The sequence below is a fragment of the Zosterops lateralis genome (assembly GCF_965231275.1).
Source record: "Zosterops lateralis genome assembly, chromosome: 2".
Lineage (NCBI taxonomy): Eukaryota > Metazoa > Chordata > Aves > Passeriformes > Zosteropidae > Zosterops > Zosterops lateralis.
The window spans coordinates 28,850,061-28,864,065 of record NC_139763.1 but is presented as its reverse complement, the minus strand read 5'-3'; the positions used below and the strand labels follow the sequence as shown (position 1 = coordinate 28,864,065).

The 14,005-nt window shown below is 36.5% G+C and overlaps 1 protein-coding gene across 2 annotated transcripts in view; it reads right to left on the bottom strand.

Annotated features, from left to right (window-relative positions):
* The window catches only part of UXS1 (UDP-glucuronate decarboxylase 1), a 55,498-nt gene that overhangs the window by 26,675 nt on the left and 14,818 nt on the right, over positions 1 to 14,005 (bottom strand). Inside the window, exons 3-6 of one of the 2 annotated variants that reach the window (XM_083884853.1) lie at positions 13,589 to 13,637; positions 11,437 to 11,480; positions 7,909 to 7,969; positions 2,990 to 3,170 (exon numbers count right to left, since the gene is read on the bottom strand). In XM_083884853.1, the coding sequence (XP_083740979.1) occupies positions 2,990 to 3,170; positions 7,909 to 7,969; positions 11,437 to 11,480; positions 13,589 to 13,637 (335 nt within the window). The remainder of the gene's footprint in view (positions 1 to 2,989; positions 3,171 to 7,908; positions 7,970 to 11,436; positions 11,481 to 13,588; positions 13,638 to 14,005) is intronic. The other variant, XM_083884854.1, reaches the window with a different exon arrangement.

Below are 14,005 nucleotides of genomic sequence, written 5' to 3'. Positions count from 1 at the left end.
TGTGTATATTTTTGGGGATTTTGTGGGGTATATAGGCTGTGTATTTTTTTAAAAAAAATTGTTTCCATCTATCTGTGTTTTTAGGTTGGGGTTCTTTTTTGTTTGGTTGTTTTGCTGTGGTGGTGGTTTTTTTTGGTTTTTTTTTTTGGTTTGGTTTGGTTTTTTTACACATATATTCAAGTACAGAAATATTTCACAGTAGAAATACAGACTTTGGTGGCTGGAAGTGATACAAAAATGAACCTTTTTAATACAAACACAGAGTCAACTCTAATGCAAAGGTGAGTATAAACAAGACATCACTAATGCTTATGTCACTATGTAAACCAAGTACATTACTAATAACCTACATTTATTTAATACAGAATTTCCTTTGGCATTTTATCTATTACCCTCAAGTGGGGTACAATCACAGTAACACCAGATGAAGTATTAATTTTCATTTCTTTTCCAATTAACATCTGCATGTTTTTACATTATGTTTTGTAAGAACACCAGCCACACTGCTCTCAAGTGTCTATCTTGTCTATCTTTGTAATCTTAATGAATGTAGTTTATGAGGCAGAAAGTAAGTAAAGGTGGATTTCTGTATTTTTTTTATGATAATACAAAAAAAGAGTGTTTCCAGACCAGCCATCAGAAAAAAACCTGTCTTCCCGTACCAAAAAAGTACCCATTTAATAGGGTATTAAAGCTCTACATGAGGGTCAGGCTGATATGAAAGTATCTTTCCAAACACAGAACTGAACTATAATAGGAAAAAAGAGTTAATATAGCTACTTCATACTTTTTTTTTTTTAACTGTTTTTCAAGTTTCAAGATTCCTGAACTACATTCATTCCACTAAAGAAGTCAAACCCCTTTTTCTTCTGCTTGAAAAAAACAAAGTGAAAATTTGTGCATTTCCCATTAACATTTCCAAATGCTAAAGCAAATAAAATCCTGGTAGAGGAGAAAGACACTCAGCACCAGAGATAACTACAGTTATCACAGGGCTAAAAAAATCAAACGTGTATTTATGTGATTTATTATTGTCTCTGGCCAACCTAGATCAAGATCCAAGAATACCGAGTCCCACTTCGTGTCATGGATCAAAGAAAATGACGCAGCCAAGGCAGATTGTGCGTAGGCACCACTGTGAAGCTGAAAGCTACAAATCTTGAGACTAAATTCACTTTTCCATATCCAAAGTGAAAGCACTGTTCTTTCTAGACCAAAAATGAGGTCTCTCAGAAATAAAGCACTGATTATCCTCTCTGGACCTGAACTGTCAAACAACCTTATATAACCTGGTTTAAACAGGACAGCAAATACAGAGAAATTCTCAAGACACAAACCTACTTTTTATCATGACTGCACTTTCATTCCAACTTCTATTTACAAGTAAAAGGGAGAAACTGGGACCAAGAAAAGAAGTATCTGATCTATATGCTGACTTGCTGATCTGTTACAAAAACTATCCCCCCCACTGCCTCACTGGACTATAAACTCTGCTATGAAGTAAAATTTTACCACATTCTTAGCATATGAAAGTTTATTTTATTTCAACACTTAGCCATGCCAGCCTCAATTTATACTGCTGGAAGATGAAAAGACATTCAATAAACTACCCCCTGAATAACATGTAATAATTAGCTGTCAGTACTAAATAGGGAATTGGTGTCTTAATTACATAGGCCATAGGAAAGGTAGCTGAAGGATCTCAGAATTCCCATTCATTAGTGCCTAGTTAGCTGGGCAAGAAGATTAGCAACAATGATAATTCTCTGAGAAAGTCTCAAGTGTAATCAGTCAGAAAGAAGGTAATGCATGGAAAAGATCAGAAAAGCTGACAAATTGATCTGGCTGAGGTATGAGCTACCAGCACCTGCAGTCAGTTAATAAGATCCTTGTTCCATTATCCTGTTAGTGGAAGGAGAAGTTTGAAGTAAAATATCAGGCAGTAACTGAACAAGTGCATTGTCAGAACAGAGCAGGAGCACATGTTTTTGCAGAACAGTTTCAATAGTGTTGCCAGGAATTCATCACAAGCAATAATACAAGAAATGCAATTACTAGAGATATTTCTTGTGAAATTCCATCCACTAGAACTCAGCAGGAATTATAAAAAGAAGAAACTGCTCAGTCATTTTTTCTTTAAAATGAACAAGTACCTTGCTAGAGAGTTTTAAAAGGATGGAGGACACCCACCAGAAATGCAGTGTAATTTGAGCAATGCTTTCAATGACTCATTATATGGTTAGATACTCCCACAGAAGTCTATAAATGCATGTCTCTCAAATACAACCATGTTAATGGTGCCTTAAAATCTGACTATTTAATAATTTAAGGTTTATGATAGTTCAGATGTTGAGCTACTACTTTAAAGCAGAACATACTTTTGTTTGTTTGCTTCTTTCTTTAGGATTGGTGTATTTTTGTTGTTGTTTTTCTTTTGAAAATTAGTGAAATTCAGTGCTGCTGCTTTCCAACTCTTCAGGTTTTAAAATGCCTGTACCCAAAGTAGGAACAATGTTTTCTACAGAAGACACTGAAGGCAACTAAGGAAAGTTTATTTCCTCTCAACTGACCATACACACTGTTGCAGGATGCATGTCTAGTGTAGCTGCAGCCCTCAATTAACTTCAGTTCATGAATCTCTGGACCACAGACTCCACACGTCTAAGCCTGGGCAGGCACATGGGAAAGTGGGACAATGGATGGGACAGACAGATTGACCCACTGCCATGTTGCCTTCTCACAAAATCATGATGTTTTTAAGGTCTCTTTACTCCCATTCACACAGAAAAGAACTGACTTCAAAGACAAAAGTGCTCTGAACCTCTTACTCCATACTGCTCACAGAAAATAGGCTAATAATAAACAAAGCATACAGGCATTACATAGATCAACCCAGAACTCAGCATGTAAATTTAATTTCTTTACAGACACACACACTTAGAAGGCAAAGGCACCAAAAAGTGCAAACACCAAAGCAGAAACCACTTACCTTCAATGTACAGGGGCTCAACGACATCATGATTTATCAGTTCGAAGTTCTCATGACCAATCCAGTGCTCCACATTTCTTTTCCTGCCCGTAAAGAAGTTGTCCACAACTGTAACCTCATGGCCATCCATCATTAGTTTGTCAGTAAGATGAGAACCCACAAACCCTGCTCCTCCAGTTATCTGCGTTAGGACAGTTGGTATAAATTTCTTTTTCTTTTTACAGAAACACTAGACAATGTCTACAAACATAAAGACAGAACAGTAGGTTTCAGATCTTTGCTTACTCCAGGGAAAACAACTCCATTTCCATGTATATTTTTTCCCTAAGATTTACAGCTTTTAAAATTTCAAGAGACATACTTGACATGTTTCCTCACTGTCAGGCTAGAAGGTCAGCTACCCATTCACATCAACAAAATCTCTTTTTCCAATTACATTATCTTCCTTTTTTTCCTTCAAACTGGATTGTGCTTTTTTTGTGACAGTAAAGTCTAAAAAGTTTCTAGGATAAATTTCTAAAAATCCCATTTCTCAAAAAAAAAGGTATGACAGAGTGCCAGGTTATTTTCACATCAGATTTATCAGACATGTCAAATCCAGCTTCTGTCTGGTTTACATGGAAGACATGCTGGGTGTTCTAAGTAAGTACTCTAAGTTTTTACCCACAAAAGGAGGAAGGGAATTCTCTGAAGACCTTTCATTTGAAATATCTGCTAAAACCAAAATCATTCTGTGTTTTAATGCACCTTACATCATCCTGACCTGAGGATGTCAGTCAGTTGGATTAGAATGAGCTTCACAGGTCCCTTACAATTGAAAAAAACTGTTCTGTAGCATCAGCTGACATACAGCATTTGCCTATCTTGAAACTCTTATGTTCTGCTGCAAAGAAGCAAAGAGAAATAAAATATTTAAAGCCCTGTACTCCCGTTTCATTGAAGAAACAAGAAGGTTTATTAACGTTTCCCTTTTTGCTTCACAGACTTTAACAGTAAACAAGCAAACAAAAACTTACTAATTCAGTACTGAAGGAGTCAGCAACATAAGCAGAACTGCAAGTGGTGTGACACATCCAGACCTATCTACAGAAGCAATTATTTTCTCTGCATTTCATAAACTGTTTTCAAGAAACAAGACACAACAGATCACAACACTCAAAAAGTAGACTTACAAAAGACCTGTGTGGTATCAGCTATATAATATATCTGCACAGTCAAATTCACATTTTGAAAGTGATTCAGCTGTTGATGTCCATTCTTCAGCTGTAGTGACAACTAACTAAACAATGAAAGGACAAGGTGGAATCAAGTAGGAATCTAATGAATGGAGGGATGGTGTACTGCAATGACAAAGTGCTGTGTGGAAAGAGATGAGATGCCTGAAGTTCTTTTAGTTGGGGTTAGTCAAAGGCTAAACATTTATTCTGTCCACTACTCTGCCATTCACTGTTTTAAAAAGCAAGATCAGCAGATTTTTTTTTTACACTAGAAGAAAAAAGCAAAGGAAAACCTCCAAAGAATGAAAAGGGGGAAAAAATTACAAAAACTACATCTGTTTTCTTTTGTAAAAACTTGAATGTCCACTTCCTGTATTCTCATCCTTCTTTTTCTTATTAAAAATTCAGGGGCACCAGTGTGTCAAAACAACTGTAAGTAGCAGTTAACAAAATAATCAAATAGTTGGTCTATTTAGTACTCTTCTGAGTTAATTAGGGTTTCCCTGCGGCAGATTCGACATCTTATTCAGTTCCCTGAAAAACCTGAAGGAGAAACAGGATTTAGGAGAGATCCCCTCTGGAATAAAAGAAAGACTCTTGAGACTCACGTTGTGTTGCAACAGAGAGGAGGGAAGAGCAGGTTACTGGCAGAATGCTGAGAATGAGGAAAGAAGAGCAGTAGCTGAGTAGCCCTTTGCCATGTGTCACCACTTACCAGAGGGAAAAAACCAAATCCATGCATGGCAAATCTAATGCCATGAGTTTATCCTGACTCACAAGCAAGCTGCAGCCCTGCTGAATGTTCCAAGAGTTTTGGCTTTGCTGTGGTAACTGGGACAAGACTTTTCTGTAGAAGACCTGAACCTACTCCTTCAAATGAGGCCCAAGGAAGTCTGCTGCTACTTTTATTTCCAAGATTCTAGAGAAGATAAACTCAATGCTTGCAATATATGTCTCTGGTACAGTGAAACGAAGTGTCTTCTTCCCAATACCCCTTTTGAAAAAAAAAAAAGGCAAAAAAGAATAAAATCAAAGGAAAAAAGCACAAAAAAATTAAGGAAAAACACACACACACAGAAAGAAGAAAAGCACTATAAAATGGTCAAAAAAAAGCACAAACCAATTTTCTCTGGAAAGAAGTTTCCAATTACCTTAAACCTATAAGCAGTTTTTATGATGAATCTAAGTTGGCGTTATTAACATATCACTTCCACGGGTATTAGACAAAGAGCTTAAGAAATCATTGAAAAAGGAGTTGAATTTCCCCTGGAAAAACTATGTAAATTATGTTTTTTATCATTACTTGAGGCAATATTAAAAAAAAAAAAAAAAAAGATTTATCATTGAAGTTCTTTGAACAACCTTCCTGTAATTATTCATAAAAGCATCACTTCTAAATATTACTTCCTGCAAATCACAATGACATATTAATCTACATAATCACAAGTTGTGCATGAATCATATCCATATCAGAACTGGAGTACCAACACTTGGGTCTTAAAAAGGAATTCTTTATTAAGACAACATTAATGAAAATATTTAATCACTTAGTAGTGCACATATGCTTGGTAACTTCAGTACCTATTAAAAGGTACAAACATTACAGATAATTATCTGCACAGAGGCACTTATAAGTTTGTCAGTTTATTACACCTTTCTGTGGTCTCCAATCAAATTCAAAACATCTTGTGCCTCATTAAGAAGTTATATTCATTTTTTTGTTTTCTGCTTTTATCAGTTTACTATTTTCAATTCAGAAAAAATCCACCCAATAGACTGAACCAATGGTAATACTACCTTCCACAAAAACAGAATTCCTTCTCTTGTATATGAAAGCCTGTGGCCTAGAAACTTCAGAGAACACAGGAAATAGATAAACCATGCACAACAAGTGGAGGATCTGTTTTCAATGAAAGTAACAGGATATCTGGTCTCGGCTGACATACCACCACTACCAGAAATCATCTCCAAAGAGATGCCATTTAATAAAAAGTAACGGTTAGAACTGTTGTCTCGTCAGGACAGTGCTGTGGGGATCTCCAGGCTGGAGCTGGAGACTGCAGTCAGAATTACAAAAAAAAAAAAGTTAAATCAAATTAAGAATGCCTTCTAGAAAAAGATGTAGTATTAAAAAAATACAAAGCAAAAATACATGATCTAGCAAAATTCACTTGGCTGGCCAATTCTTGAGAATTTTGAAGTGTCATGCAACGTTTTTATGGGAACTTCAGCTACTCAAAACAACATGGATTATTTCCCCTAGGATTATGACAGCAACACAGTAACAGAAAGGAACTGCCCACATGGGCAGGAGGCCTATGAATGCCCATCCAAATTGGCACAAAACTAGTCAGAACAATCTGCCACTCCTTTTGGTCAGCTTTCTCTGTAGTCATTTAAACTCTACAAAATACACGGGGAACCAAAAAGCTATCCACGTCCAAGTCAGCTGAAAACACTCCTATTCCAACTACTTGCCATCTCTGTTGAAGCAACAGTTTTCAACAAAATATACAGTATTTTTCAGTGGCAAAATCTGGAAGTGAACATTAAGAGTTCCATAGCCTGTTAACAGCTTTCACTGACACTTTTGTTCTCACTTACACAGAAAACAAGACATTAGGGTTATTTTATACCCTTCCAAACACACAAAGTGCACAATTTAGGAATTTTCAAAATTAAATCTCTTTTTTCCTCAGTTTATCTTCTCTATTCAATTCAATTCTATTCACTGGGAGTCTACAGGTCTCCCTCCTTCAGACCGTCATAAAAATGACAGAACACCATTGCAGAACTAAACTAATTTGGTAACACCTCTTTGTGGAATTTTGTAATAGCAATAAAGATTATTGCCTAACAACACAGTAAAATAATTTTATCTGCATCTTTCCAGTTTTTTTCTTCAAGATTGAAGTCAAAGCAAACAAAAGCACCAGCTAAGCTGGGCATGTTAGCAAGGTTTTGTTGTAGACTTTACTTTCTACAAGGGAAGCAGAAGTTCATACTCTACTTTACACATCTCAAGTAGCTATACTTTCTCTGCCTTCAAAACATGGGGACAATTCCTCCTCCTCCCCGGACAAACAGAAACAAGGAAAACTCTAGACCACAGATAACTTCAAATGTGTTTGCTGACAAAACTGGAAAGCTGACTTCCAGCACAATTCACTAGGCTTAAGAATGCCCTGGAAAACTATTTGTCCTGACTTAACCTGCCATCCTCTTCCACCCTCAACTGCTTATGTTGCTTCAAAATAACAGAAATAACAGAGAAGATACAGAGAGATGAACACTCCTTGCAGAGCAACTTCTTTTCTAGCCTTATGACTAGATTTTGCCCAGTTTGGTCACACAAGGTTCCTGTCAAGATGTGCTTAAAATTTTCCCAGTCTCCGCAAGTTTAAGCCATTTAGGAGCACACACAAAGACTCTTTGGCAATATGATCCTGAAAATTAACAGGGAAGAGCAGTTTAGCTGGCAAGTCAAACTTCATAAGCAGAGTCCAAGTGTCTTGTTCATATGCTGAGTTTGAGAACAACATAAATAAGTGAAGCAGCGCCCAAAAACTTGTGCAACACAGGTTATGGCATCCAAGGTAATTCCCTTCATCCCTTCTCATGCCTTTTCCTAGAAAACAGATTACATTCCACAGAATTTTTTGGTATTTCCCCAAAACAACCTCTGAACAAACACAAACTTACCAGGATTCTTTTACGATCCTTTTCTGACAAAAATTTCACTGGTGGGTATTTCTGGGTGAAACTACAGAACATTTCAAAACAAAGAGGAAAACTAAGTAAGTTTCAGCCTGGTTTCTTTCATATACATCTTTGATATCTGAGAAACTACTCTGCAAGTCTTCCATTCCTAAAGTTATGCTAAGAGTATATTTAGTCCTGTATTCTAAAAAAGAATCTGGGTCAAGACAAGACAATACCTATGCATGGTGACATATCAAAATTCATCTGCATAGAGTGCTTTTAAAATTTCTGCCTGATTTTATATAATGAATCACTGACTTTTATCTTTTGAAAGCAGAACTAGTGCCAGGCATGACATCAGAAGAGAATAAAACAAAGCATGAACAGTGACTGGACATCTTCTTTTTAAAGTTTTAAAAGGCAAACAACCTTCTTTAAAAAGCTCTGTAAAACAAGGCAAATTTTGTTGACTTACCCCATTGACTTCAAACACTTCTTGAAGTTTCAGTGTGAAACTTACAATGTAAAGTTTTAGTTCTCCTTAAAGTTTTACAAAAACCAATATAAAGTTTATGATCATAACGTTGAAAAAACACATTTTAAGATATTTCAGCAATTTCTACAAGAGAGCTTATTCAATATGAAAATTAATCTTAATTTTCTTAGACATACTAGAACGCCATTTATTTGATGGTCTTCAAGCTAGCTATTTAATTTTTGCACCTTCTTTACAAGAACTTAATCAAACCAAAATCACCATAAAATAAAATTACGTGACATATGAACCTTAAGTGCTCTCTCAAGCTCTTGATGCTTCAAACCTTAGAATAACTTCTCTCCCTCCCTGGCATGCATTCTGCATAGAGCAACAAAGTCCTCTGAAAGAAGGTGTGAAATTTATTTATTTATTTATTCATTTCAGTAATTAGCCTCATAGTCTTGAAAACATACTAGCTCAGGTTTTCCTTAACTAAGTATCAGTGTAACACTGCACAAAAATGAAGCTATGGTTACTCTTCTCCTCCAATAAGTCCACAGGCTAGAGACAGCCTGCTGTAGCACGCAGAAGCTAAAAATGCCAAGAGCTGTATTTTCTTCCACTCACAAACAGATGCTGACTGAACTGACCCTACAACTGTGATCTTGAAGCACCTCCTCTTCTGCTTCTAACCTGCAGTACTGGCTCAACAGGAATTCTTCAGCACCAGAGCAGACATACTTCTGTACTTTTTCCAATTTTCATAACGGCATGAAAGCTGCTTTCAGTTTCTTGAAGAGGGGAAATATGGCAATGGAACCTTCCAATGTTAGCCACACAGAGAGATCGAAAAAGAAGCTACCCACACCTGCCTTACATCACTACACAGGTCACTAACAATTTCTTTGATTTATGCTGAAGCAATGAAAGACGGCAGTGCACAGCACAATGCAGACTTGTAAAACACATCCTTTCTGAAACAGAGAGGGAAAATTCACTCATAACAAGAGATTTATAGAGTTCAAAATAAGTTTAAATGCCAAATAACTACATGCAAGGCAAGTCTCTCTCCTCCATTCCCAAGACCACTATTTTAAGGTTGCAGTAAACCAGCCTGGAGTCATATTGCTGCCAAAGGGACCTCATAACCATTTTCTGCTTCTTCTATTACACCAACAGCAGTTTAGAGGTTGTGGGATAGAGTCTGACAGCCAAGTGATGACCTTTTGGCAACAAAATGGAGTTTATCTTGACTTCATGCTTGCTTTGATGACTACATGGCAATGCTTTTGCTGTGCAAATTCTTAATAAAAACTTTACAGCTCTAACTTCAGTTAAACAATCTCTTGTCATGAGACTAGCATTAAGGAATACTTGTCTTTCCTGATTCTCAAAAGCATGAAGATGGCTTGCTTTCAGGTTTTATCAGCTTATGAAGTAAGAAAACATTGACATTAGAATAATATTGTCAATTAGAATTGACAATAGACAGTGAGCAGTTATTAACTGCCACTTCACACAGATATGAAATTAAAAAAAAAATAATTCCAACAACCCACATTCAGCTGAACCACCAGAGGTAAATCACTACATTATTTGAAAAATAATAAAAATATAATAACAAGAGTACCCCTTTTGTGAAGGTATAATTTCCAGATTGGTTCATACGGGGTAAAAAATAGTTTGGCTCTTTCTCCTTTTTCCTAGAGGTTTGAAACAAGGCTTATCAAAACACGTGAAAAGGCAAGAGTATTCATATGGCTTGTGGGAGAAGTTTTAACTTAATGGTTCTACTTAACTCATTTGAAAAAATAAAACAATTATGAAATAAGAAAGAGCCAATCAGGATACCCTCCCATAAATATCTTGTGTGGATGACAGAAGAAAATACATGAATTACCCACAACTGAAGGTTTACTGGACTATCAACAAAGCTTAAATAAATCAATTTATTATTGTAATTGGTAAGGTGGTGACACAATTTGCAATTTGTTTTACATTGCCAATATATGCTTAGTTCAACCTATGAAGTTCATGTGCACATTAAGAGATGAGCAACCAGCTCAGTATTCTAACTGAAATAAACTGCATGTGGCAGGTCACTGAACCTTTCAAATCAATTGTAAAGAACAGAACTGATTTTTTTTCTCCTTTTCTTTTTATCCTTACAGCCCAGGAGGGTGGAGGAGGAGGGGCAGCTACTCACTGACAAGACCAAACTCTGAACACCAAAGCACTGCAGGTGTGTCAAGCATATCTCTGGCCAGCAGCAAGAGATGGTATTGTCCCCTCTCCAGAGGAAGAGCACACAACCACCAGTATGCAATATCCCACGAGGGCTTACTGGTACTGCTTGGACAATCCAGACTTGGCCCTTTGCAATGCAGCCCTCTCTGCTTTGCCAGGGACACCAACAGTGTCACCTGCAAAACACTGGCAAAAGCAGCATGTCCTAGTCAGAGCTGACAGCTCCCAATGCCATACCAGACCTTATTTTGTGATGAAATCATCTGTCCATGAGGACACTCCGATCAGAGAACTGATGTGACATAAAGGTGAACAGGCAGAGTGAGTGAGTGATAACACATTTCCCTACAAATCCTGAGGTAAGCAGGTCAGTCAGGCTCATCCAAAGCACATATGCAGGCTAAGATGCACAAGCAAATCACTGTGCTGTAGCTCAACCAGAGTAACTAATCACAATTATGGGAAAAGTGTGGTAAAACATATTTTAAGTCTCTTGAAGATGAAACCAGTGTGTCTTAGCAGACATAAACTGCGGTAATCCATTCATCAGCTGGACTCCAAATAGCAAACTCCTCCACAGGATTTGAACTTTTACGAACTTTTACTCTCAGCTTGATTTAGTAGGATCCATCAGCCTGAATACCTTAACCATTACGGTCTTAGCATTCAATGTCCTGTACTCACTTATATATAATAGCAAATCAAAGGTGCTGAAAGTGTATACAAAAATTTATTTCAAGCCTACAACTACAGAAAAGAAACAGTGCCTTTGAGCTACTTCCCTAGTTCAGCAGATGACATACCTTTTTTCTAGATCTTTGATTTTCTCCCTTAGAGGTGCAACAGCCTAAAATAAAGGAAAAACATTTAATCTTTAAAGAACAGAACAGGATTCACATCACAAAACATGCATATAGGAAGCTGCCTTAGAGCAAAATTCATGGCAAACGGTCTCCTATGCAGATCTTTACTGAACACACTCCAAGAAACTGTATTTTAAAGCCTCCTTTACACAAAAAAAAAAAAAATGCCTTGAACCTTTTCCACTAAAAATCAAATCACCCTGAAAAGTGTGAAATGAAATCCCTTAGCTTACCACTGAAAACAAAACATCTCAAAGCTACGAGTACCATAGTCTTGACAAGGACATCCAATGTCAGGATTCCTATTTGGCAAAGTGAAGTCGTAAGTGACTTGTCTGAGATTGTCAAAGGTAATCTATATCCAGCAACAGAACAATGGGACAATAATTTAAACATCAACTATTTAAATGGACAACAGATAAGCATACAGAGGACACAGACACAGAGAGAGGCATTAGCTCCAGTGAAATGACTAATTCTCTCAGAACATGCTATGCAAATTTAAAGACACATCATGTTGAAATATCTAAATATGTTCTACATCATGATTTGTGGGTATATTTAGACTTAAGAAAAAATTCAAAGGAAATTTGTTAGAAAATATGATTTACCTACCAAGACTTCTGTTTGCACTTTTGCAGCTTTAGAAGAGAAAATCACTTAATCTGGTATTAGTTTCAGTTTCTTTATCACAGGACCCAAATTTCTAACAGTCCTGCTGAATTTCTACAGGAGTTCCTGAACTCTTATTTTTAAGTTCACTAAAGCCTTGTCACAAAATTTACCCTCTTGGGCTATACATAAGTTGAAAGCTGTCAGAGGTTCTAAGTGGTACTAAGTGGCAGCACATCAGCAACCATCATTAATTTGTTTTACACAAATACTTCTGGTTAGACCTAGACAATTCAAGAACTTCATAAACTGAATAAAGCTGCATATTCATGTTAAGAGGAAATAATACGTACTGTCATTTATATTCATTAAATATTCAGCTCCATGGAACAGCAAATAGTTCTTGAAACAGTTATACTTATTCTGATGGTGTAAGACATTAAACAACTTTAAAAATAGGATCCAGAAATGCCCAACTTCTCAGACCTTACAGTAACTCTAATCTACACATTGAATTTCAAGTATTTCACCATTCTTAAACAACTGGAATTTTCACAATGCCTGTTGCAACACTTACCAGAATTTTTTAAAAAACCAACCAAACCAAACAAAAAAAACCAGAGAGAGAGAAATGCAAAAAGTCAAACTAAGAATACAAGCTTTTCATTGATTTTAAGCAGTTTCAGTGGGTTGCTCACTGTGTCCAGAGTAACAACTGTTACATAAACCTGCTGGAATACAAGACACTAAGCAGACCAGACTATACTAGTACAGGAACACACATCCATACAAGGGTAAGGGGTATCAACCTCAAGGACTTTTCTATTTAATACTTCTTTTTATTGTTATTAGACAGGAAGGCTGAAACAGTTGGAGAAAGATGTGTTGCACACATTCTCGGTATTTCAGAACAAATTTAGGCTGAAATCGAAATTCAGAGGTATTAGTACAGCAGTTCTGAACCACTAGTATGTTCACTCCCTCCGTCTACTCCAGAAATTGCCAGGACTTGTGCTTAAAACCTTGGCACCACACACCCTCCTCAGCCACAGACACTGCTGTATTTGTTCATTAGTTAAGAACAAAACAAAGCAATTTTCGACACCTTCAGATTTGTAATGCACCTTGTACATACTTCACATTTTGTAAGGCAGTCAGAGGAAAGAATTTGTGTACAGCCTTTCAGTAACAAATAAAACAGTTCTTGGGAGGATTCTAGTGTGTGCAGCAAATGTATCAGCAGAGCTATCACTTTCAAGGAAGGTTTTAATGAAAATAAAGTGGAGTCATAGATCAATGTTAGAAACTCCACTAGAGAGAAGAAAGAACAGTTCAAAAACTTACGTACAATCACAAATCCAACACTTGGGTTTTAGCAGAATCAGGAGTAATGGGATAAAACTAAATATACCATTTCAATATGAAATGAGTGAAATGGAGTCCTCAAAATAAAACGAATTACAACTATAAGCAAACTAACCTCCTCTATTCTACTTTCCACCTTCTGATCTCCATTTTCTTGAAGAGACCTGTTGGCAAGAAAAGAAAAAAAATAATCCACACCTAAGCAATAACTGCTCCACTGCACCTGCATCATATTAAAACAGCATATTAAAACATCCTCAAAGAATCTCAAGTTAGTATTATTTCAAAAACATAATCAGAATGAATTAAAGAATTAATTCCATGAATTAATTTCCATTGAAATTCATCAATCCATCAGTTTGGCAGAAACTGATCTGAGCCCACAGGAAAGAGCAGTATCAATAAAAACTACATTCATTTCACATAGAAAATTACCTTCATTTTAGAAAAGTGTCTAATTACTGGTTTTGAGTGAAATTTTACTGTGCAAAGGCCCAAAATGTCTCTTTGAGGGTCTCTGCTTACTATATGC